At 36.4% G+C, this 26,230-nt stretch overlaps 1 protein-coding gene and 1 long non-coding RNA gene across 7 annotated transcripts in view; one reads left to right on the plus strand and one right to left on the minus strand.

Annotated features, from left to right (window-relative positions):
- ZNF385D (zinc finger protein 385D) overlaps positions 1–26,230 on the plus strand; it is a 990,373-nt gene that overhangs the window by 724,257 nt on the left and 239,886 nt on the right. For all 4 annotated transcript variants that reach the window (XM_005545658.5, XM_045385203.3, XM_005545661.5 and 1 more), the window contains one exon: positions 5,077–5,219. In XM_005545658.5, the coding sequence (XP_005545715.2) occupies positions 5,077–5,219 (143 nt within the window). The remainder of the gene's footprint in view (positions 1–5,076; positions 5,220–26,230) is intronic.
- LOC123571674 (uncharacterized) overlaps positions 8,869–26,230 on the minus strand; it is a 130,236-nt gene continuing 112,874 nt past the window's right edge. For 2 of the 3 annotated variants that reach the window (XR_012430643.1, XR_010584913.2), the window contains 2 exons: positions 23,573–23,717; positions 8,869–12,969 (listed from right to left, as the gene is read on the minus strand). This is a non-coding gene — a long non-coding RNA (uncharacterized lncRNA). Of the gene's footprint in view, positions 12,970–13,520; positions 13,568–23,572; positions 23,718–26,230 lie in introns of all 3 variants that reach the window. The other variant, XR_010584912.2, reaches the window with a different exon arrangement.

Raw genomic sequence — 26,230 nt, forward strand, 5'->3', positions numbered from 1 at the left:
ATATTTAACAGTGGCAATCCCTGATCATTTTGAACTTCAGTTTTGTCACCTGGGGAAATGAAAGATTAAATAGTAGATGAAGGTTAAGGTTAAGATGGAGTTGTCAGGCAGGATATCTATGACTGACGAACACTGAATGGATCGAGTGCAGAAGTTCAAGGTTAAAAGAGTTGTATTATGGAAAGAACACCACCTCACTCTCATGGAGTATTTCCATATATTAATTTACAAAGTACTCTCTTATTGTGATCATTCTTCTGAGGCAGTCAAGATAAGCAAAGAGAAAAAAATGAAGGTAGCTTTAAAATTACCTTGACTGACTGCTTTCAGAAAGCCTCAGTAGCTGCTTTGGAAGTTCTTTGGTTCATTAAAAAATATATTTCTCATGTGGTGAGCACCAATTGGTCAGGAACTGTGTTAGGGCACTTTATATATATTATCTAATACAATAAGTTTCAACTGACAACCACTGGTTTAGAGTTCCTATTTATCTGTATGAGTTATCAAAACAAACATGTCTAATATTAATTTACATATTAATTTGCTTTTCAAAAATGCAAACTTCTGAAATGAATGTATCTTACTTTCTCAGTCTCTATTAACAAATACTTAGGAATTAGTTACTCTGTTTTTTTTTTTCAAATTCACAAGTTAGTACTTTTGTGAATATGCAGCTCTTATAAATTGACCAAAGCAATATTTATTATGTTTATTCTGTAGTTCACTATTTGCAACTTAAATTCTAAACATATACTAACGAAAACATCAAAAGAGGAGGGAGAAGAATTTTGTGAACATTAATGATCACTTAATTTACCTTAATTATTCAATACCTTATTCAGTATTAATTACTATTCTTGTACTAATAAACGTTTTTGTCATTTGTCGACTTTAATGTCATATAACAAATTTTGGTATAAAGAGATAGTAACTTCTCTGAAATCAGACTAATTTGTTAAAACTGTGTAATAAAATAGCATAGGCTATGAATATGTGGTACTAGATATAGACAGAGTTTGTATATTTTTCTGACCCTAATCCATTGAGGCTTTAAAAGACCTGCCTCAAATTAAGAATATTAATATTTCCAGAAGTGTGACATTCCAATGAATAAAGTGACATTATTGGTAAACATTAATGACAAAACTTCCTCACCTATAGAAATGTCTACAAATTTATTATATATTTTCATGTTTATAGTTATCAAGGTAATTTTATAAGTAAAATAATAAACGTGTATTCATATCTTAAATGTAATCATTTCTATTTAAATATGGGGAAATGAAATAGCTATTTTCTCAAAGAGAGTATTTTAGTTTGCTTTACAGATGAAACATATTATATGTGCCAGTTTTGATTTTGCACTATTTGCAAACAGTATTCTTGTTGCTGAGCAAGTACAGATTGGTACAAGTAAAATATTTTAGGACGAATCCAGATTTCAAAAGCAGAAATGTTAGTCACAGATAATTTTGAAGAGGTAGCTTCAATTTCGTGCCTCAATATCAGTGCTATAGGTTTGGAGGCAAGCATCTATTTTAGAATAAAGCAATTTTATATTTTACTTAAACACCTGAATTGCTGTATCCTGGTGTCACAGATCAAGTTATTCCTAAAGTGAGCTCTGAGACTTTACTGGGGAGTGCTCATGGAAACATCATTTGTGAGAAGTGAGGGATACAGGATTGGGAAGAGGAAGGAGCTGGACTGTGATGTAGTCACAGCAGAGGCCTCAGCCTACCCTAGATGCCATTAGCAACTTTGGAGGTAAAATAGAGCTTCAGAGTTTTCCTGCTTTGAGACAAGTGGGCAAAGCCAGTAGACTCCTGCATGAATCAGTGATTGCTTGAGGCTATCAAATCCTCCACTTAGGAGGGTCACCTTAGGTGAGGCAGCTCCCTTTGGCCCAGGGCAATTTGTAAAGAGGCTCTTGGGCTAGGGACATCAGCCACCAGCACTCCAAGCAACTGAGAGGAGTGCCTTGGTGCTGAAAGGGGCTCTGGGAATCAGACCCACAGCAACCCCTATACCTGTATTTGCATAGCAAATAGTCTAAAAATATGTAGCCACATGTCCTCTGCTTTCCTACAATCTTATACATTGCTCCTTTCTAACAGGTGAGAAGAGATGAGCTTAAATATTTTTTTGAACTTTCTAAGGTTTTTATGACTCTTCTTTGATGTTTTTTTTTAAATCCCCTAGGAAGGAAACTCTAGTTGCAACACTGAGAGAGGACCTTGAACTGTTTATACAAGTATAAATGAAATAGATATCCTAAAAGAGAGAATGGGAAATTAAATTTACCTGATAATTGAACGGACATATTTTTATTATTTATGTCTCTCATTGTGCTAGATAAAAAATCAGCTCGAGCTATTCCTTCACTTCTTTGGATACCCTAAACCAGAGGAGGACTTAAAATGAAACAATTGTAGAATATTTTCTTGCTAAATTGCATCCTTGTTATTATAAGCATGGAATTTTCTGCGGAAGCAAGATAAACAACTGAAGAGTTTATCAACATTTTTTTTTTCTCTACATGATGTTATGTTGTTAACCCTTACCTAATTTCTGAAATCTTAGAATCAAACCAAGTGAATGTAAATGAATATCCTTTGCAAAGAATGATGTGTGACACAAATGAAAGTAATTTAGGGCTGAGCATGGTGGCTCACACCTGTAATCCCAGCACTTTGGGAGGCCGTGGTGGGTGGACTGCTTGAGCTCAGGAGTTTGAGACCAGCCTGGCCAACATGGCAAAAACCCATCTCTACTAAAAATACAAAAACTAGGTGGGCATGGTGGCATGCTCCTGTAGTCCCAGCTACTCGGGAGGCTGAGATGAGAGGATCAGCTAAGCCCAGGAGGTTGAGGCTTCAGTGAGCCATAATGGTGCCACAGCACTCCAGCCTGGGCAATAGAGTGAGATCCTGTCTCAAAAACAACAACAAAAATAAAAGTAATTTAAAATTGCTTCTTAAATTTCACCACATCACTGATTTCAACCAAAGCTTACTTTACTTCTGAGTTTTTGTTTTTGAAACAGAGTCTTGCTCTGTCGCCCAGGCTGAAGTACAGTGGTGCGATCTCGGCTCACTGCAACCTCTGCCTCCTGGGTTCAAGTGATTCTTCTGCCTCAGCCTCCGAAGTAGCTGGGATTACAGGTGTGCACCCCACATTTGGCTAATTTTTGTATTTTTAGTAAAGATCGAGTTTCTCCATGTTAGCCAGGCTGGTCTCAAACTCCTGACCTCAAGTGATCCATCCGCCTTGACCTCCCAAAGTGCTGGGATTACAGGCATGAGCCACCACACCCGAACTTACTTCTGAGTTTTTTAAAGATGCACCATCTAAAAAGTTATTTTGGGTTTTAAACTTTTTATTAAAAGAGAAACGTTTAACAACACTAAACTCATGATAGGTCTATCACCAAAGTTTTGCGCATGCCCTCTCTAAAAATGGTTACACACTCACACTCAATACACTACCAAGTGGACAATAAACTAAGTTTATAGTGTGCTCTGGTGAATGTAGACTTGTTATATTTCATTGTTATCTCTATTTGTTTTGACATCTGCCCTTTATTTAGTGCCTTGTGCTACTTTGCAAATTAGTTTACTGATTATAGACTTCAGTTATTGACTTTGCTATTGTTGGCCGTGCTATTATTATTTCAAGGAAGAAGGTAAGACAGTGGGGGAAAATACAGTTTTTCTTAATTTGGCTCCAGCTGATTTTATACCTGGGAGCAGGAGAGCTGATGGTTCTTGTGTATGGTTAATTAAATCCTGTGCTGATGGCTTCTGTTACAGGTACTAAGTCATCTAGCTTGTTAGCAGATCCTCTGTGGCCCCATAGGGTTGGATTTATCATTGGGGAATCATTTTCAGAATGTTAATTTTGTGCTCAGGTAACTGATTGAGGGCAAGATGATGTTCTGTGTGCAGTTGGCCAGAGAGTTTGTTGTGAAATTTGTAAAGGCAATTTATACGAGGAGACTGACTCTACCTTGTTTTTAAAAATAAGATGGCAGGCAAGTGGCACAAGCATGTCTCCTAGAATTCTTTACTGTTAGACAGAAAAATAGCCCATTGCATTTTGTTTTCCTAATGCTTGTTGGATTCTTACCAGCAGGTTTTTACAGTCTGTTGCTTGCCTCTCAGATTAGAAGAATGCTGGCATATTTTAACAGTGCCCTAGGATTCAAACAGCCTTTAATTAACAGCAAATTGATGTTCTGGAATGTTACCAAAATATGGGAGACTGAACACTACAGATGGGTTTCCATCCTTCCAGCTCCTGAGTGTGGTGGAGTCCTATAACAGGGGGCAAAGGTATGTGCTCTCTTGCAAAAGGCTGGCTACTTACTGGCATGCAAAGGGGATGTCTTTGTTGGCATAATATTCCCACTGCCTGCTCAACAGTGGCCATCTACATTCCACCTACTCCTGACTGGGAGGAAGGCAGGGAGTTGTTGAATAATCAGAGCTGTAGGGGTGCTGAACAGTTCAGACATCGTAGCACTGGTTTTGCTGGTTTTTAATCCTCCAGTTGCTAGAGCAGTAAGGTACAGCTGCCTGAGTTTGAGGTTAAATTTCTTGTATGTGCCAGGTTCATGTCATCGTGCTGCCAGAGTTTTGGATGTGGTAGCAAAGAGCAGTTCTGTAAAATAATCACTCAGACTTAATGCATATTGTGAGTGCTTTAGTTTTCAAAGAGGGATGGGCACATGATGAAGGGGTCTTCCCTTTGAATTCAGAGATCTTGGTTGCAAATTTGTGACTGACCCAATCTGGAGCTCTAGGCAGGAAAATAAAGACAGGTTGGGGCATTTGAAATGTTGATGTTACTTACATAACCAGATAGTTATAATCAAAGGAAAACGGAGCAGTTCAACTAGCTCGCTCTGCCTAATGGCAAATTTGCTCATTGGCCAGTTCCCAGTTGAGGTCAATAGAGTCCATGTCTTGTTTTTTCCAGTGACCCACAAAGCTGGCCTTTTTGTCTCAAAAGCAACTTTGGTGTTTTTTTCCATGGTGGTGTCCCTGATTGCTCCCTTTGCTCTGGTCTTCACAGGTGGTACATGCCAGAGTCCTGCTCTCCCGGCCCTTGTCCGTCCACCAGCCCCTCCTCTGCAACCATCGCTGGATATTAAACCATTTCTTCCTTTTCCTCTTGACACTGCAGCTGCAGTCAACCTGTTCCCCAATTTCAATGCGGTAAGTACCTGCCGAATTTGTCTTTGCCTGAGTGGAAGGTATTGGAAAACCTTAAAGGCCAGGGTTGATTTGGTCACTGCCTCCATTTTGCTATATTGTTCATTGCATGGTTTGTCTAGAAGCCATAATGAAGTTAGTTGTTTGCCTGGTTAGGAAAAATCCCCAGAACCAGGCTCCTTCAAGGAAAATGAGAAGAGATTCGATCCGATTGGGTTGATCATGACTTGATGTCTCCCCTCTAGTGTCTTCTGGGCAAGTGCAACACATCTATAGCTTTGTAGGCATACATCCAAACTGAAACAATGTATTTATTAGAGAGAACATTAGAATTTCAGTACATATTTTAAAAATTAAAAATGTGTTTCTTCTATCTGCTTTAATTTCCAAATCTGTTACGTTTCTCTAACTTAATAAATAGGACCTTGACAATGACAGCAGTGATTATGTTTCAGGTATACAGCACTTTCTTCCCACCATTAACTTAAAACAACTCAGGGTTCTGGTAGTAAGAGTTTTAGTGTGTGTTATTGTTGCCCAAGTTAACTCTCATATTTCTTTGTTTCTTTGGGCTTTGTCAATAGCCTCTCAGCACAGGTTCAATTACTTTCTTACCTCTATTTTCACTTTTAAGATATCTTTTTGTAAGTTGGCAGATGCATCATTTTCATCATCATGTGTTTCTTTTTCTGCAATCAGAGTATTCTTAGGATGAAAATTGAAATAAGGGTTGAAAAGGTTAGAAACAAGTAAGTGACATTTTTTTTTTAATATTATCTATTCAGCCTTCAGATAACAACAGTGGTTGTTATAAGGCAAGTCTGAGCTTGCCAATGACAGGACATGTCAGTGCAACCAGAGCAGGAAGGATTAAGATGAGAGGTCACTAAATGTCCAGTGATCTAAATAATACAGCTTTCTCATTGCAATATCTTGTCCCATGATGGATTTAAAAATATATATATTTGGCTCACAATTAAATAATTCTTTAGGAGACAGCAGTGGGTCTTATTTTCTTTAACAGTACTTTGTCACATGGACTTTGGACATGTCAATGAGTCAGTACAGTTATATGCTAGTCCTTGCTAAAAGGCAAGGGAGAATCAAAATGACCCCTTTGCTTTTTGTAGGGAGAGGAATTTTCCAAACCTTGTTTTGAAATTGATATTTCATAAATAAAGCAACATAAAGATCTCCTTTACAAAATACAGGTTTCTAATTCTAGGTGTTTCATTAGAGTAGAGGAAACCGGCTCTGCATCAAATTCCCTTATTCCTAAATGTCTACACTGAAGTCCTCTGGGTTCCCTTTCCCTGATTTCTTGCCTGCTCTTCTGTTAAGTGGTTTCCTGGCACAGCCTTGTGTCCCAGACACCCAGGGGATTAACCATCAAGGTGCTTTTTCTGGCCTCTGAGACCACTTGGCATCCCATCCCATGTCAGCTTAAGAGCATTTTAGGTAAAATTCCTGGAAGGCCATAAAAGGCTGGATTTAAAACTTTTGATTTGCCTCTTGGGAAATATTAATAACAAGGTGATTAATTTGATTGACAATGAATATCATTTAACATAAAACAAAGATGAGTGATGTGTTGAGCTACATGACCCTGAGCAAATCTCTTTATCTTCTTTGCTGCTGTTCCCTCATCTTTAAAATAAAAGGTGTGGACCTGATAGTCTCTTCATTGGGAGGTTATACCATTCAGAAATTTGTAGGTTTTTTTCGTGGGCAAAGGCAGCATTGTGTGGTGGTCAAGCTGAACTCTGTAGCTACACTGACTAAGTTCAAATTTCAGAACTGCCTCTTACCACAGATATGACCTTGAATGGGTCCCAAGACTCCCATGGGCCATCATGTCTTCATCCATATAATGGGACTAATAATATAATATGCCTCATCGGTCTGTGGTAAGGGTTGTATGGGTTAAATCATTTAGAATGGGGCTTGGTGTATAACAAGCACTATCTGAGTGATAAGCAGCATGCTCATAAGTAGCTTGTAAACCCTTCTGATTCTGAATTGACAGTTCCTTGGCTAACTGATTGCAAAAGTTTGACTTGATTCTTTTTCCTCTATCACGGATTTTAACTTGTGTTGATGTTTGTTCTACTTAAACCAAGAGGCCCTCTGTTGCTCCAACTATTGCTTTTTCCTTGGTTATTCCCTTCCAGTGCTGGTCAAGATATAGCCAGACAAGGATGAAGTCATTCTTTGCTTCCAACTGAAGTGAATTGTTGGAAAGCCCATAATAAGGTAGCTTTTGACTGAGAATTAGGGCATAGAACATCTCCTTCAGTAACAGTCTGAGTTCTTGATTTTGTAGCAGATGTGAATCACGATCCAAAAATTCGGTATGTATAAAACATAATTTTTACGGCCATAAATTGACTTTATTTCTCATTCAAGAGAGCCCATTTCATCAGGCTGGAGGGAAATCCACTCTAATTTTGTTTCAGGATATGCTAAGGTTTTGGACTCTATAATTATCTAACAGGTTATAAGGCTTTGGTGGGAGACTTCCTCTGATTATCAAGTTATTTATCCACATAGGCATTCATCAGATGGTCAGCACCTGGCTAGCATGGCCCTTTAGGCACCTGCCTCTCAGCTTGTTCTGTGCCATGCTTAGACACACAAACTTTGCAAGTCTGTCAGCAGTCCTTCCTACCTAGATCCACAACACAGCTATCCCTTCTTTGACGATAAGTGATGAACTCTGCCACCCAACAACTTTTACCCATATGACCTTTATAAAGCAGAGTCCATGATGATCAGAGACTGTCTGCCTGGTGATCAGAGACTATATTCTTCCCCTGAGGATATGAATATGCAGTCATCTCTCTATTTGGGATAGAGTTGGCAGAAACATAAAGGAAAACTTTTTAAATGTATGCTTATAAAATGTAGAAAAATATAAGTGGATATCTCTGATTATTATCTTCCACAAGAGCATAAACCATGAGGTTTGGGTGTGAATCAGCAAGAATAATGAAATGGCTATAAAACTAAGCACAGTTAGGAGGGAAAGGAAACAGATGTAGAATCAGAACTGAGTTATGGGTATAAAAGAAGACATTCAATGAGACTATCAGGATCCCTTAGTCTCCTCAAAGACAACTTTTAACGAATCACAACAGAAGCTATTCCCTAGAAATGTATCCCTTGATGTTCTAACAGCTTTCACACAAAAGAAAGCTTTCCTGGAATTCCTCACGTATTTCCCACCCTGCCCTTTAATCTCTTAAGACATTAGAGTTTCAGTGCTTAAAAATATTCTGATCCCAGTGATCCAGTTCTGAATTTATATTTCTTGAAACAGTCACGGGAGTAGATAGATGATGTTTAGGAAAGAAATATTAGAAAGGGTCTTGAGCTTAGTTCATTCAGACAACTGCTAGTTATTCAGCAATTATTCAGCTAATTGTCTGGCATCATTATGTGCCAGAAACAGTGATAACAGATTATGTTATGACCTCTGCCATGAAAACAATTCAGTTTGTAAAGGTGAAGTTGACAAATAAGGAAATTTTTGTTAATAAAGTATGTTTATACGGAAAGATGTACAGCATACAATGTTAGCTTGAGTACAGGAGTGAATGGCTATATGGTTGTCTTAGTGAGGGCTGGGTGAAAAAAATAGAAACTATTCTAGGCATTTGAACAGGAAATAATTTAATATAAGGATTTAGGTGCATACAAAACCTTTGGGAGTATTCGACAAACAGGTCAGAGAAGACTTGCTGGCTCTCGTTTTTTTCTGTTCACTTTCATGGAGTCATGGAGTTGCAGACACAGGACACTCAGTAATCCCAGTTATTTCCATCCAAATTCTGTGAAATACTTCTCTTTAGTGGCATCGAATACACATCTAAGATACCTGTGGCCATATAAGCCTCAGGCTTCCAGTCTTTGGGATGTAAAGCAGGGGTGGCCCTGGTGCTGAGATGCTACTGATAGAATGGAAAGCACTACGTAGAATCAGAAAAGCTGAATGTCTCTGTTACTGTGGACAAAGGCTAAATCTATCAGAGCCCCAGTGTCCTGTACAATAAAATAAAGAAATAATTTAAAAACCCAGATGCTTAGGTTTGTTATCAGAGATATAGCTGGCTTTTAAAATGCTAGAGATTGAAGGAGAATGGCTTGGGCCAGACTTTGGGATGTTGTTCAGAATGGAAGGTAATCATGAAAAAATGGCCACATTTTATGACAGTTTTCTCTTGGGGTCTCACCATTTCCCTTTTATTCTTTATTTTTCTAACATATTTTCTTCATATTCTAACTCATAGTTGTGACAATAATAAACTTTTAGAATGTCGTTGAAAAAGTACTACGTTTGGAGAATGTGTTCATGAGGACTGACTGAGCATGATTCCATGCCCCCATTCCTATGGCTGTATATCTAGTTGGTATAAAGATTAAATGAGGAAAACTGACTTTCTGTGCCTGCAGATGCCAGATACTCAGTAAATATTTAGTTATTCTGCCTTCTAGGAGATGCACAAGGAAGAGTGAGGAGGTCACATAGAAAGTAAAGAGGCAGAATAAAAGAGCAATAAAAGAGGATAACTATTTTGCTTTAGCTAGCTTTGGCTGATGGTTCTTTAACATTAAAAAATGTAAATTAGCATAGAAAATTTGACACTGTGCTGCTCCTCTGTATAACATGATTTTATCATGAAAGCAAGGGGGAAAGAACAAAGAGAAGAGTGGGGAGAGAGGGAGATAAAGAGAGAAAGACAGAGAGAGAGAGAGAGAGAGAGAGAGAGAGAGATCAAGTCCTAGCAGCTGACTCCACTCTGGCTCTTCCTAGTTCTACAAAGGACCAACTGCTAGAAACTTGAGTATACTGTGAGGTCGGGTTTTGATCAACAAGTTGAGGAGTTTTATCCATTGGAGGACAGAAAAGTGAAATTTATATGATTTATAGCAGTGCTTCTCCTATGAAATCACAGGTAATCATGTTAAAAGAGCAGATTCTGAGTCAAAAGTTCTGAGGAGGGGCCTGAGATTTTGAACATATGTAGGCGGAGGGAGGGGAAGGCAGGAGAAAGATGAAATACATTAAACAATTTTTACACTCCCAAACAGTGGGGTTTTAAAAAATTTATTCAACAGATATTTATTGAATACCTACTATGTGCTAGGCCCTAAGGATTCAGTAGTGAAACTAACAAACTAAGTTCCTACAATTATGGAACTTACCTTCTGGTGTTTGTGTGGTGGGGTGTTGGGAAGAGGACGGATGGGGGAAATTTGAATTATCTATAGGTACAGCTGGATCTCAAGAATGATCCTTCTGTGGTTGTATTTTAGCTTCCAGAAATGCCATGAGCCTTCCTTGTATGACATTGTTCAGGACTCTGGTTACAGCAGCCATTTATTGAATGCTTACTACATGCCAGATATCACTTGCATTTCAACTGATTAAAGGCCAACATTTTTCTATGAAATTTTAAAAGTTTTTGTGTGTGTCATGATCTCAAAAACATTGCTGAGGAAAATACATAAATACGTATTTCATGGCCGGGCACGGTGGCTCACGCCTGTAATCCCAGCACTTTGGGAGGCCGAGGCGGGCGGATCACGAGGTCAGGAGTTTGAGACAAGACTGGCCAACATGGTGAGACCCCATTTCTACTAAAAATACAAAAAGTAGCCGGGCTTGGTGGCCCATACTTGTAATCCCAGCTACTCGGGAGGCTAAGACAGGAGAATCACTTGAGCCTGGGAGGCTGAGGTTGCAGTGAGCCGAGATGGCGCCATTGCACTCCAGCCTGGGCAACAACAGTCAGACTCCGTCTCAAAAAAAAAAAAAAAGTATTTCATTTATTAATTCATTCAATGATTTCTTCCTTTTACAAACTTTTAAGTCCTACTCAATAATTCTGTATATTGAAAAATGTGACTACTTAAAATAACTGCATTTAAAAGCACCTGTTAAAACCATAACATTAACAAATATAATGAAGAGTATGAGGAGGGAGAAGAGGTAATTTTTTACTGATTCACTTACTGGGCATTTATTAAGCACTGATAATGTGTCTGACTATAATAGACACTAGACACTAGAATTACAATGGCAACAATAACAACACTGAGAAAGATTAAAGGAGAAGAAGCAGGACAGTGAGGAGGAGGATAAAAAGAAGAGGGAGGAGGAAAAGCAGAAGGAGGAAGAATGGTTGTTTTACCTATGAAGTTGACATAGATGATTAGTACTCCTTTAAACATTCTCTTCTATCAGATACCAGAAAAACATCTAGATGTTAATAGATTAAACTAAACAGTGTACTCTACACAGGCAGGTACTCTCTAGAGTTTGCTTCATTTGCTGAAAATGAGGTGTAGTAGTTAAATCATTCTATAAAGAACTATAATTAAATGCTTAAAGCTCTTTAAAAGTAAATGCTACCTGAGTTCAAAGGAAGGAAAGGTAACTTGGAGGTGGCCAAGGAAAGCTCTATGGTAAATGTTAAGGTTTGCTTTGGAATCTGAGATAAATACCATATGTATATTTTTTATTAAGGTAACTGTAGTATAGAACATGAAACATAGCAAAGACTCAACACAAATTTTTTGAATGAATGAATAGAGTGGAATAGACACATATATAGGTAGATAGGTAATAGATATAGATAAATAAAAAGACAGGAAAAACACATAACAGATAATTGATAGAAGAGAAATAGCCATAACATTTGTACCATAAGTAGTGTAATTCATGGAAGTGTGCCAATACAAAAGAAAAATTCTAAGCACTCACTGTTTTATGCGTTAGATAACTGACATCTAACAGAAATTATTAATTTAATCACTTATTAGGAAAGACTCGGGTCATCTCCTTAATTTGCATCTGTAATTTTAAGTTGGCTTATGTGTTTGTTTACTGTGGTTAATAATAGGACAGTGATGTAAAAATCCCAGTGGTTGCCCAAAGAATGCACTTAAAAATCAATTCTTTATAGTATTCATCAACTGTTTTCTGTGAGTCCATAAGGGCTGTCATAGTGACAAAATATTGTTGAGGCATTTTAGGACCCTAAGACAGCATTAAGTGTGCTTAACATATAGAGATTATTCTAGAACGTTAGCTTAAATGTACACTTATAATATTACAGATAAAAACACAGAACCCAAGACAGAAAATTTCAATTTCATGTTTCTATTATCTTTGGATATATACCCTTCAGGATCTTTGTTTCCTTCATCTTTAAAATGGAATTGGCAAACTTCGTCTTCTTTCCTTTAAAAAATGATTCTTGAATAGTGCTCTCTTCTCTGGCTCGTATTTTATTACCTGCTCCAGCTATGGAAATGCCTTCTATCTTTCAGCCAGTGATAAAAACAGTGGTAAGGCACACTGCCATTTGTTTTGTTCAACGATATATTAATTAAATTCGGTTTACACATTAATAACTTTTCTTACTAAGTTTATACAACTGCTGCTGTCACTAAAATAGGTGAGCAGCAAGGGTAAAATTCTGAGTAAGAAAAAGCCTGTCTTTCTTAGACACAAGTGGTAGGTAAGTGGAAACTTTTCAGGTGAAAAATGCCATCGTAAATACAGTATTGATTGCTAACTTCCTTGTCCTTTGAAGACAGATGTAGCAGGTTGCTCTCCTGTTCATTAACTGTGTCATTTTTGTATAACAGAAGCTTCTTAAGAAACATCTGCTTATGAAGTCTTCTTTCATTATATGTTTCGCACTGAAGCAGATATCTAAGCATGTTTGCTGAGTCCTGTAGCTTTCTGCAAAATGGAAAGTTTGTCAAAGTCAGACATACTTATTATAGTGACCTCGAAGCACAAAATGACTTCAATATACACTATTCAGACTTAGAAACCAAAGGTTAAACAAATGCATAATGCACGAATGTTTTTCTTATTTAATCCTTGTTTACTCTTTGAATAGGTAGCACATTCTCCTGTGATTCAAAATCTAAAGAGAACAAAACAATTTCCTGACTGCTCTTCCCCTGAAACTTAGTTATCTCTTAAGTGGCAAGCAATGTGGTAAATGGCTTTTGTATCCATCCTTCCAAAGATATTTGATTTATGCATATATTAGTTGTTCTTCTCATTAAAGATCGAGGCATAATACACATTACACACACACACACACACACACACACACACACCCCTATATATTTATATATAGATATTCTTTATGTAGTCAGCCTAATCATAATGAGATGAGGCTTTGCAAGTAATATATTTGACCTGTTTCCTACTGTGACTTCCTTACTAACTGGGATTTTGGGTAAATAAAAGGACCAGAATAAGAAAATATGGAAGCTTACAGCTCATTTTGTGATCCAGTAGCTCTTTTGGAGACCTCTACTCCACACTTGGACATAGACATGTCAAAATGAAAGAACATTTTAGAGTTAATTTGTTTCTTCAACATGCTTATTTTATAGGTAAGCCTAGACTTATTGAGTGATGTCCAGTTTCATGGCTAGCAAGTGGCAAAACTAAGAGAAAACTGGGACTCCTGACTTCTACTGCTCGTGGAGATGCTAAACATTGAATAATAGTATTATAGGTTGAATTGTGTCCCTCAAATTTTCATATGTTGAAGTCATTAGTCCTAGTGAATTAGAACATTATCTTAATTGGAAATAGGGTCATTGAAGATGTAATTAGTTCAGATTAGGTCATTACAGTGGGCCCTAATTCATTCTGACTGGTGTCCTTATAAAAAGGGAAAATTTGCATGCAAAACTTGTATTGAAGGAAAATAAAGTGAAGAGATTCAGGGAGACTGCCATCTACAACCAAGGAGAGAGACATGGAACAGATCCTTCCCTAACAATCTTCAGAAGAAACCAACCCTGCTGACACCTTGATCTTGGATTTCCAGCCTCCAGAGCTGTGAGACAATAAATGTGTGTTGCTAAAACCACCCAGTCTATGGTATTATGATGACAACCCTAACAGGAAAAGGATATTTAGAGCCATCTGATCTGCCTACCCACACTTGCTAGAATCTCTTCTGCAATATTCCTGACAACTGGTAATCCAGCTTCCTACCTGACTACATCCAGTGAAAGTAGATAAGCCTACATGTGGGGTGAGAGACTACCTCATGGGTCATCTACATACAGTTGTAAGAAAGTTCTCGATTTGGAGCTAGTTTAGCGCCCCCACCCTGTAACTCTTATGAACCAAAGAAGTAAACACATGATATACTGCCTGTTCTAATAAGAAAAAAAAAAAGTACTGATCATCAACTGACAAAGACTATAGGGAAAACATTTTTGTACCCATTATTTTTTAAAATCTAATTTCATAAGAGACTTGCATATTACAGGTTATTATCTAAAAGATATAGATAAGAAAGCTGAACTGAGAGAGAAAATCATTTTCCCCAAATCATACTGAATAACTGGATCACGGCTAGATTTCAGATTCCTTGATCCAAGTCCAGCACAGTTTCTTTTCAACATAGCTAGATTACCTCTTGTCTGCAAATGGTTGTAATTTTTTAAATCAGTTATATGAGCCTTGGTATACTTTAATAGCTAATTAACTAATAATTTGGTATACCTCAAGGGACTTCACTGAGAAAGCAAAGTATTTCCTGAACAAGAGTCTGGCTGTGATTGAATGACTATAAAAAAGAGTGTCTAGGACATCAGTGGACAGTAAAGATGCTGTCTAATGTCACTGACACACATATTTATGCTGTATATGGCAATTGTTGTCAGGGGAATAAACAACTTTAAATGGTAATAAATTTAAACATACATTGCTATCTCGGTAACAATTTAGGCTTTTTAAAACTCAACATTCTTTTGTACTATAGGACATACATAAGAAAAAGCAACAACACTAAACTTTGAATCTAGAAGATTTGAGTTCTATGTTTAATACTTTATCTACAGCCTAGGGCAAAAATGTGGAGTCTGCATTTTCTCATCTGTGAAACTAGAATAATCATATTGACTTTCTGGGAGTGAGTAAAGGTGTTGAAGGTTAGGAGAAACACAGAAATTGTAGGCATTGAGGAAGCCTATTGAACCAGAGTCTCTGCTGTTGAAACCTTAATAAGCATTTTTTTTTTTGCACTTCCCCAAGGTGATTTCTTTGCCCTTTAAGTGTTGAGAGTCACTGTGTTCTACCCCATGGCCAAAATTAGTGGGAAAATCCATTTTCACAGCTAAGTACAGATGAAAGAATAACTTTCTCAGACTATCACTTGAGTAAAGTTGCCTCTTCCACATCTCCCTCCCGCCAACACAAATGTAAAGAACAATTACTCTTAGTCAAAGGAATGAGAACTTTTTGCCAGGAAGTATATTTGTTTCATGACTCAGTACTTCTCCAAGTGTGGTACACAGACCCATACTGATCTGAGAACTGTTTATGGGTGATAAGTGTGGAAATTGAGAGTGAGCATTTAGAGGTGTTTATAGCAACTTAACAGAGCAGTTTTACATCTGTGAAAACCAATCAAGAATTATGGCTATATTTTGTAAGTCTATTTCATTTTATTTTTTCCTGATAACTCATTTTTATTTTATTTTATAAAAGTATTGATCTGTGACTGATGGGGGTAGTGCTGGTCCTTCAGCAAAGATTGTTGAGAAGCACTGCTCTGTTATAGGTTTAGGATTTCATGGTTCCATCTACCTGTAGGAAAGGAAGGGGAGTTTGAAGCAGTTATTTAAGTAATTCATGTAACATATGGTTGAGAGCCACAAGTACATTGTTACTCAAATTCCTTTAGCTCTGTGTAATTTCTCTTATCCTGAAGAGGTGTGCCAATGTCAGATGGTTCTCTCTGAAGCTCATAAATCAAGACAGTAGTAGAGTAAAAGTAAGAAAATTTGCATTTTGCCTTTCTTTGAAGCATAACCTCTTATTCCACATTTTATTTAGAGTTTGGGCAAATATTAAAATGATAAAATTAGTGGTTAATTCTTGAACTTCTTTCCCTGAACATTCTAAAATGAAATTTATTTCAAGGACCTGTCAAATAATTTTAAGGGACTAAAATAAAAAATAGGTATTTTAAGTGACTATATATAGGGATAAGAAGCTTTATTTTTTAATTTCTATATTCAAGTTATTTTTTTAATGGAAGGTAAGAAAAATGACAGTCCAGTTGTACAATAGATTGGGGCATTTTAAAGCAGTTTCTTCAAAGAAATCACATAGAAAAATAATCAGTTTTATCAAAGCATCTTTATGCTCTTTAGAACATCTGTGCATATGTACCATGTTAATGTTTCTGTGACTTTCACCACATGCTATGTCGCAAAGCAACAGTTTTTGCCTTCCTAAAACCTGTGATATAAAAGAGATAACCAGTGTTTCCTGCCACTTTCTAACATATATAGAATGTATGTACTCAGATAGATGGAGCTTTTGGAGCTCTATAAAGAAAATGCCCCTTTTTCCAGATAATCCTACTTGTGTTTTTTAGGTAAAAAAAATTCATTAAATACGTATTTGATTTTTAGAATTACCTTAATTAGTTATGCTACCTATGAGGAACTATTGACAGAATCTGGTTTTAAGAGCCTTGTTTGGAATGAGGCAGATAAATAATTATTTTGAGCTTCAAGTTTGTTTTTAATTTTACTTACCTAAAATCATAGTGAAACTTTTATAACTTTGGAGAGAAAAAACATACATATATTATATATATATACCTGTGTGTATGTATACATATGTTTATGCATGCATGTATGCAAGCTTCTTACTGTGGTTCATGGTTTAAAATACTGAGTGCAGGTATGTAGAAAAACTCTTACATATGTGTATAAGGAGACTTGGTTCAAAAATGTTCATTTTTGTTTTTAGTAGCAAAAAAAGAACAATATAAATATTAGTGGGAAATTGATATACTTCATTTATACATATATAGACATATATATATACACACACACTATATATACACATATTAAGATCCAATTATAAAATATACCTTAAGAGACAATTGGAATGAAAGAATTGTTTTCACATGGAAATATCACAAAAGCTCAATGCTGCTGGGTTAAGAAACACCAGTTGCAAAATGTAATAGAATTATAGAATATATGTATATGTGTGTGTATTTTTAAATCACATGCCAATGAGAAAGAGAAAGCAGGAGAGAGAGAGGGAGACTGAAATTAATTTACAATACATGACAACATAGACTGGGAGACCACACAAGTCCTTATTTGCAGGTGGTTCTGAGGAGTGAGTGACAATGGAATTGGTAAGGAAAACAAAAGAAACTTCCAGATCTCTGTAATGTTCAAGTTCTGTTATTTTAAAAAAAGAAATATCTGAACAAAAATGAAGACATGTTAATACTTAGGTGATCAGTACATTGTTGTTTAGTATATCATCTGTATAGCTTTTGTATTTTAGAAAGCTTTTCAAATTTTATAAGCAGCAAATACCTTTAGCAAAATATTAATACTTTATTGCAATATTTGCCACCTATAATATATCATTAGTTTGGGATCCATCCAATATAAATACTTAAATGTGACAGCTTCAGATACTTGTTTGTATTATCTGACATGACATGCGAGGTATATCTAATATGCCCCAGGTCTGTGGTCTTTATGTTACAGTTATACTTTGGCTTGTTCAAAAGCCTTATAGTAGAACGATGTAACATCCAGGTAGAAAGGTTGATGCATTTATTCTTGTAACTTTCTACTATGTAGAAGTGACTGAAAAGTCTATCGGAAAATGTGTTTATGAAGCTTGGCAACATACTCCTAAAATTCAATTTAAATTTACTTATTAAAGACATTATAATTTACTTTAAACACTTATACATTCAGTGAAGGTAAAAGAGATTAGTAAAATTTCTGGTTTTTATTAATTGCTGCTTATATTAGTATGAATTGTAATGGAATCTGATTGAGATGATGTTCTATCTTGCATCAAGTTTCAGAGTAGGGATGGTATTTTAGAGTCTTGAACAAGTTAACATTACCCTTCTAGCACTGCCCTTTAATTATTTCTCAGAAGCAGTCAATTTTATTTACACTTTCTTAAAAGAAGTTGATCTAGCTTGCAAAATTTAAAATGTCAATTTAATGCTTAATTTTTTATAGAAAGGTCTATTTTTCAAGAAATTGCTATAGTTTTTAGATAAGCACTGGGCTCTGAGTATTAGGAAGATTTTACTTTTAGAAGCAAGGGTCATTAATCCCACTATATCTGTCATAGAACTCCTGAATGAGATTAAGAAGTTCAATTTAAATTTTAAATTGGCAGAACAGACTTGTCTATACATTTAACTTGCTATATAAATGGCATTATTCTAATAGTTTTCACAATGACTTCGAGAAACCATTCTCCACCACCGTCACTACCAAAAAGAAAAAAGAGAGAAAGAAAAAAAAAATTCCAGATTGCTGTGCCTAGTAGCCAAAATAGAACCATTCTTTCCACATAATATAATTTAGTGATGACAGACATACTATATGATAGATCTGATGAATATGTTCAATTTTAGCTGAATGAAAATAATTAAAATAACCTGAGTCAGAACATAAATGAGATAATATTTTATATGCTCTTAGCCTTAGAGGTTTTTTTTTCACTTTTTTTTTTTTTTTTTTTGAGACGGAGTCTTGCTGTGTTGCCCAGGCTGGAGTGCAGTGGCACGATCTGAACTCACTGCAAGCTTCGCCTCCCAGGTTCATGCCATTCTCCTGCCTCAGCCTCCCGAATAGCTGGGACTACAGGCGCCCGCCACTACGCCCGGCTAATTTTTTCTTGTATTTTTAGTAGAGACGGGGTTTCACCGGGTTAGCCAGGATGGTCTCGATCTCCTGACCTCGTGATCCACCCGCCTCAGCCTCCCAAAGTGCTGGGATTACAGGCGTGAGCCACCGCCCCTGGCCCTTTTTTCTTTAAGACTTCAAGTTGTTAAGATAATTGCAAGGTCCTGAAAATCATATTTGTGGCAAAAATAAAAGCTAACATACGCCTTGAAAAGGAAAAGAATCCATATCAACAACAGCAAAAAACTTCCAATTAGTTAACTCTTCGTTTAGGTGTTGCTTAATAACTTCCACTCTGTTTAAGGTCAAATACACTGGTCTCAGAAACTCTTAGTCCTAAATCATGAGGAAAATCTCAATGCCTGTGTTAAACTCATTGATTTCTAACTTCATTAGGAAGTGTTGAGAATCTGCGAGAGATGAGCATGTAGAACTGGAGAGCTCACGTTACTCTCAGAATTCCTTTGAAAACATGATACATTATATATGTTATTTTAAACTGCATATCGTTTGCTGATGCCTATGAGCTCTTCAGAGGACTTTTTAAAAATTTGTTTTAAAAAATAAATAAATGTTTAAAATGTCTTTCTTTAAAATAAATTTAAAGAAATTCTTGGCTAATAAAAAATAAATGGATATAGATATTGCTTTCTCATCTTTGTATCATGTTGCCTATATTTAACTGGTTTAGATGGTCTTTACAGTAATTGGCAGGGAGAGAGGAAATTAACTTTACTTTTATTAGAGCCAAGTAAACTAAAAGAGAAATCTGAAGAAAAAAGTACTCACTACAGGAGCAAAGAGAAATATTCCAAACTGAGTTTTGGCTCCTGAAATTATTCTGGAGATTTAAAGTTGACAAATAGATGAACTGTGTTTATATTTAATATGCAATTCTGTAGTTTCATGGAAATGTTTTATTACATATGTAATTCCTCATATTGTGCTTTTCCTCTCGTCACCTTTTCCATATCTTCAGTTTTTGAAATACTGGGATTCCAGGATACCTGCCTTCCTTTCACATCTTTGGATCTTCCTGCCATCTTTAATGTTTGCAATTTTTTTTTCTATATTCACTATTTGTTTCCATTTCTAGTTATTGATCTGCTTCAATAGAAGCTGTTGTCTTTCTTCCTTGCATGTTTTAGGTGGTCTGCAGCCATGATATTGAACTGACACTGGCAAATCATAAATGTGTATGCAATGTTGTGGAATAAATGAAGACTAAAGCTTATAATTTGTAAAGAGACAGGCAAAAGAAACCAACACATTTTAAATAATTTAAGTAGTAAATTCAGTACTACCAATTTGACAGATTGATTCTCTTTAGTGAACTGGCTCTTATTTGGACAAAGTCGAAGAATTGGAAAAAAATTAAATTCTAGCCTATCCTTTTGTTTTTTTAGCTGACTTGCATTTATGGTAAAATAATTATATCCAGTTTTGCATTCAATATAAATTAATTAAATTTGGTGCTTTGAGCTATTTAAAACTTTCAATGAAAGAGACTGAAGCTTTAAATATCTTCTGCGTCTAAAGAGTTGCTTTGCCAGGATTTCTTCTTGTATAAATTAAAACTCTTATAAAATGGCTTTCTTCATTATATTCTTAGTGTCACTCTTGGTAAGATTCTTAATGTGGCTGGACAACCTTTCCTGGGCAAAATTTAGCAAATTTCCATGATGTCATCCTGCTAAATAGTTCCTGGGGACATGAATCTATGATGACTCCCTCTTAATCCTCCAAGAGTACACGGTGTCCATGTTATCTCAGAAACATCAATGTGGACACTTTTTCTTCTAAAACATCATCCTTATTTGCTTTCCAGCCTTCTATTGCCCATAGTTAAGTAGCATATATGCACATACTTTTAAGTTATAAATAATTATATAATGTCATATATGCTATTATTATTCATATTATTGTTATAGTATAGAACAGTGCTTCTGAATGTCAGTATGCAATTAAATCAGATTATGTACTTCTAAAAAAGCCACATGTAAAGCTGACAATGCCTGTCCACAGACTACATATTGAGTATCACGATGGTAGTGCTTAAGACCATGGGTTTTGGAATCACAGAGTCCTAGGTTTGTATTGTAGATTTACCACTTACTAGATATATAATGTTGGGAAAGTTAGTTGGTCTCCCTGTGCCTCAGTTTTCTCACATGTAAAATGGAGATAATACTACTATGGCTAGAAAGATTCCAAAGCGGGGAAAATACTACTAAGTGCCTCTCAGGTTATATGTGGACTAAATGAAATATCACTCCATATCTTATTTGTTGGAACATACCTAGCCTTAGTAATACTGTACTTGTCTTGGGTAGTTGTGAGGGTGGCAATGATGACTGCTCTTTTCTTGTTTCTTAGTAGAGGCTTTCCAATTCTATTCCAATTAACACTCTTCAAATTTGTTGAATTCCTATTATGGGATATTTTAAGAAAGTAATCATAAGAGATTCTTATAGAATCATACAGAGATTTTAGTTGGCAATTGTTCCTTTTTTCAGTTGTTATCAATGTTTATAAAAACTAAAACTACAGAGAAGATTGTGATTCTCCCATCTTTCTTCCCATCTTGATTTGTGCAAGAAGCAATTTGCACAGCAGTTCTGTAAGAACTGTCTACATGTCCTACCACTCTATACGACCTGTATTCGTCAGTTTTTACACTGCTATAAAGAAATACCTGAGACTGGGTAACATATAAAGACAAGAGGTTTAATTGACTCTCAGTTCCACATGGCTGGGGGAGGCCTCAGGAAACCCACAATCATGGCGGAAGGTGAAGGGGAAGCAAAGATCTTCTTCACATGGCAGCAGGAGAGAGAAGAGCAAGCAGGGGAAATGTGAGGTGCTTATACAATCATCAGATTTCATGAGAACTCACTATCACAAGAACAGTATGGGGGAATCCGCCCCTCATGTTCCAGTCAACTCCCACTGGGTCTCTCCCTTGACATGTGCAGATTATTGGGATGACAATTCAAGATGAGATTTGCAGGGGAGACACTGCCAAACCATATTAGCCCTAGCCCAAGCCTTTCTGGAATCTCACTCTCCCTCAGGTTGCTCTTTGCATGCAAAACATCCTCATAAAGGAGATTAAATGAGGTGTTCTCTAGATTTGTCAAGTCTTAATGAGAAAAACTGCTTTAAAATAAATTTTAATAAAGCATCTTAAGTAATATTTTAATCGGTTGAAGTGTATACCATTTTTCTTAATAGTGTTCATATGAAAAAAGATCAATGATTATTTTATTCTGCTAAGCCTATAAAACTGGTAATGGATGACATATAATATTATAGCATATAAAATCTACAGTTAAATGCAGGCAGTTGTTAACCTGTTTTTTAAAGCTACATTTAAAATGAAAAGTGATGTGCTTTAAGAAATTATTTGATTATACCAGTCAGGAATATAAAGGGAGAAACATATTTTACCACTACAATTAATTCTGTGGGTAAAATAAACAGACAGTGAAAGTAGAATGAAATCATTATTTTCGGGATTCAGCTCTGGAATCAGTATTACATAATTAGCTATATTACTGCAGATTCTTCAGATATAAGTGCTCCTGAAAAATAAGCATGGGTTTGTCATGTTAATTGTAGTATGTAAATGGAAGGAAGGTAGGAGACAGGGAGAGTGAGAAAGAAGCAAGGAAAGAAAAAGGCAGAGAGGAAGAGAGAGAAGGAAAAGAGAGGGAGAGAGGAAGGAAGAATGGTAGAAAGGAAGGAAGGGGGGGAGGGATGGAGGAAGGAAGGAAGGAAGGATGGATTAATTAATTCACTATTGCCATATTTGAATATTTTGCCAAAGAAATGTAGATCTGGAATAATTTACAATAAGACAACAAGGAAACTCTCGTATGAGATTTTGTTTTGTTTGTTTTTGTTACATAATATTTAGGCAATTCCTTTAAAATACTAGTACTTAGCAAATTAAAAGCCAAATCAGAATTTGCATGAGAGTTATTCTGAACATTTGGATTGTCTGTAAATATAATATTAAAAATCCTACATCTGTCCATATTTGCTGTTTTCCTTGCCACTGTTTTGTTTATCAAGAAACTGCATATGCCATTAAGAAATTAGCTACCAATTATAAAGATCACTGGCAGCTTAGAATAAATGATGGAGCAGAGAATAATTTTGGACTGGTCCTCAATTCTGTCTGGCCTTGATTTCAGTGAGCCTTAGCATCAGACAGAGAGGGGCTGGGTAGGACTGCCATTACAGGTGCAACCCTGGACTTTCCATTGCTTTCTATGTGTGACCTAATGCATGAAAGCTGTAGGCCCAGAATGCAGGTTTAATACATTCCCAGATGATATAAAGAAGGAAAGTGAATGGAAGGGTCTATAGTCTATACAGGCCTCTGATGGTTGAGAAGGGAAGAAAGGCCTGTTTCTTTTTTTCTAACTGCCTCTGAAATAAATGGAGAGTGAAGAGTTGTCTATCAGAGTCTATCTAGGTCTGATATATTTCCAAAATTCACTATTTGTTAGGTGGTCAATACATAATAGACAGTGTTTGCTGAATTAGTTTCAGTTACTACTGAAAATAGTCTGTGGTTATTAGGTTTTGAATTTGTAGCTTACCTTTGAAGGTAAAGATCTGGGTTCCTATCCAAGCATTGCTCTTGGGAGCTGTGGCTCTCAGTCCACTTACTTCACCTTTCTCAATGTCTCACCGTGGAGTCAGATTAATAGTGTGCAGCACTGTTGTTATGCTCTCTGTAGATTACTGTGAGATGTACATACAGTAATAAGCACAATCACAAGTAGGTCCATAAGTATGACAGTTTCCTCTCCCCTTCATTTACTTAAACATAATCAAAACCATGATTGCATATACTTACATGGCCTGTTTCGACACCCTAAAAATTATATATTTCTCTTCCTTTTAAAAAGAAAAAATAGTTTTTAAAAATTTCCTTGAGGTTTTATTTCTTTAAAAAAGAATATTTGACACTTTGGCCTTACCATCCACACTCTTTTTAGGTATTTTCTCCTTTCCTGTAAATGAGGACTGAGCTACTCTGAATGAGCTTTTTACACATTGCACATTTAAACTCAGTTCTTGGAATCTGCTGCATTTTGAGGTAGAAGACAAATTTGAAACTCACCTATATTGAATTATAAACTGAACAAGTACAAACCCTTCCTGGTGAAAATGTACAGTTTTTCTCTATACATAATGCTGAACATGGACCTAGAAAAGGTCAACTTAAAAAAGACCCAGAACTGTGACTTAGTAATGGGGGAGGAAAAAATATCTAGTTGGATGAAGTCATACTACCTTTGTCCAGTTGTCCTTCTTTGATTCTTTCCTTCCCCCACACAGGGACTGTTGGCAGGAAACTTGGCTGACAGTGAGCCATGGTGACTGCTTTGGAAGTAGGTGGAGACTGCAGGGAACTTTAGCTTTTCCAGAAACTCAGAGCTCACAAAAAAACATCTGTAGAAATTGTACCAACTAGCTAATTTAACAACTCTATTTTTCTGAAATTCCCAGGCCGGCTCTAAATCTCGCCATTTGGATTGCCAGTGGATTCAGGGGTTTACCATTTATTCCTAAGCCTTGCTCTCATCCTCAAAATGGAGGCTGTACATTAGGAATAATATTCCTGAGGCTTCTCTGTTCATTTATTTACTTTTTCCTTTTCTGGTAATTGCAAATGCAGTTAAGATCACCCACCTTTAGGAGAGTCCAATACTAAAGGAGTCATTGGCTTAAACTAGTTTCTGCAAATGTGTAGGTTGTAGAGGTCTTAACTGTCTCCTGACTTCGCAAGGATCTTCCCACCCGGAGTCCCAGCTGCTAGTGTGATCTCACTGCCTTGTGCCACCCCCTCTCAACAACTGTTTATTTTATCAGTGACTCTAACAACCTTGACTGCAATTTGATTTGGACAACTGTTAACTGATTAGTGTGAATTTGACAGTACAGCTGTTGCCAATTCCGGTACTGCCGGTGGGCAAAAGAACCTGATATAGTATGTGATTTTGAAATCATAAAACTTTCTCAGGGACCGTTGCATCAAACATATACTGAGTTTTCTGATTTAGAAGACTTCAAGGTCATTTGGCTCTCATTGCCCACTTATTATCAAAGTTAGCTTTGTTGTTTGTAGACATGGGAATTTTGCTTCTTCTCAGATAGTACTTTTATTTTATATAATCAGAAAAGCAATCAGTTTTGAGTGCCATCTATTAACTAGGCAGATAAACTAGGCACTGTGCTGGGCATTTCATACAGGTGCTGATTGGAATGCAATTTTTACTTTAAAAAGTTGTTGCAGTCACTTTTACACAATAATGTGGCTTGTTTCATCTCAGAGAAGTGTGATTCCTGTGTGATGTAGTATACATTTTAATCCATGAAGCTACATATGCAGGAAAGTTACTTTTTTTCCTTCAAACCAAACTTAATTTCTATTTCGAAACTCCATTGTCTGTATTGTAAAGACACAATTTTAATTGCATTCAGTCTTTCTTGGAATATACAGCAGGTACTCAAATAAAATCATTTACTTCAATGTTATCTTGTTATAGAACTGAAGAGAAAAAATGTAATTTCTTGGCAAGGGCCACTCTGTGGAGTCTGCATTTCTCCCATGTCTGCGTGGGTTTTCTCTGGGTACTCTAGTTTCCTCCCACATCCCAAAGATGTTCATGTGAGGTTAACTGGCATGCCTACCTTGTCTCAGTGTGAGTGAGTGTGACTGCGTGTGAGCCTGCATTCTGTGATGGAACGGTGTCCTATCCAGGGTGGGCTCCTGCCTTGCACCCTGAGCTGTGGGGAGAGTCTCTGGCCACCTGTGACCCTGAACTGGAATAACTGGGTAAATAATTATCTTGCTTGCTTTCATCAATCTTTCTTAAATGTATATAGCTCATGTTTATTTTAATGTTGAATATCAGAAGTGTTTCAGTCTTCATGTAGAAGTTTGGTGATGTTTTTGTAATCAGAAATATGCCATAGAAACACAAGTTGTTTATATAAATTAGCCTGTAGTAAAATTAGTTTGCTGTCTGTTGTTTTGCTTAAAGTTGCAATTTCCAAGAACTCATTGACAACATTCAGTGAAGAGTTACTGTACCTAAATCCTGGGTGCTTTAAAAATGTCAAGGGGCAGGAGACATCTTGTTCTTTGTCCTTTTCTGTTCGTATTGGCAGAGCTGGGATGCACTCAAGTCTATCCACATGACTTTTGGTTGCCCAGCCACATAAGTTGCTATTGTTGCCCTCTGTTC

This window comes from Macaca fascicularis, chromosome 2 (genome assembly GCF_037993035.2).
Source record: "Macaca fascicularis isolate 582-1 chromosome 2, T2T-MFA8v1.1".
Lineage (NCBI taxonomy): Eukaryota > Metazoa > Chordata > Mammalia > Primates > Cercopithecidae > Macaca > Macaca fascicularis.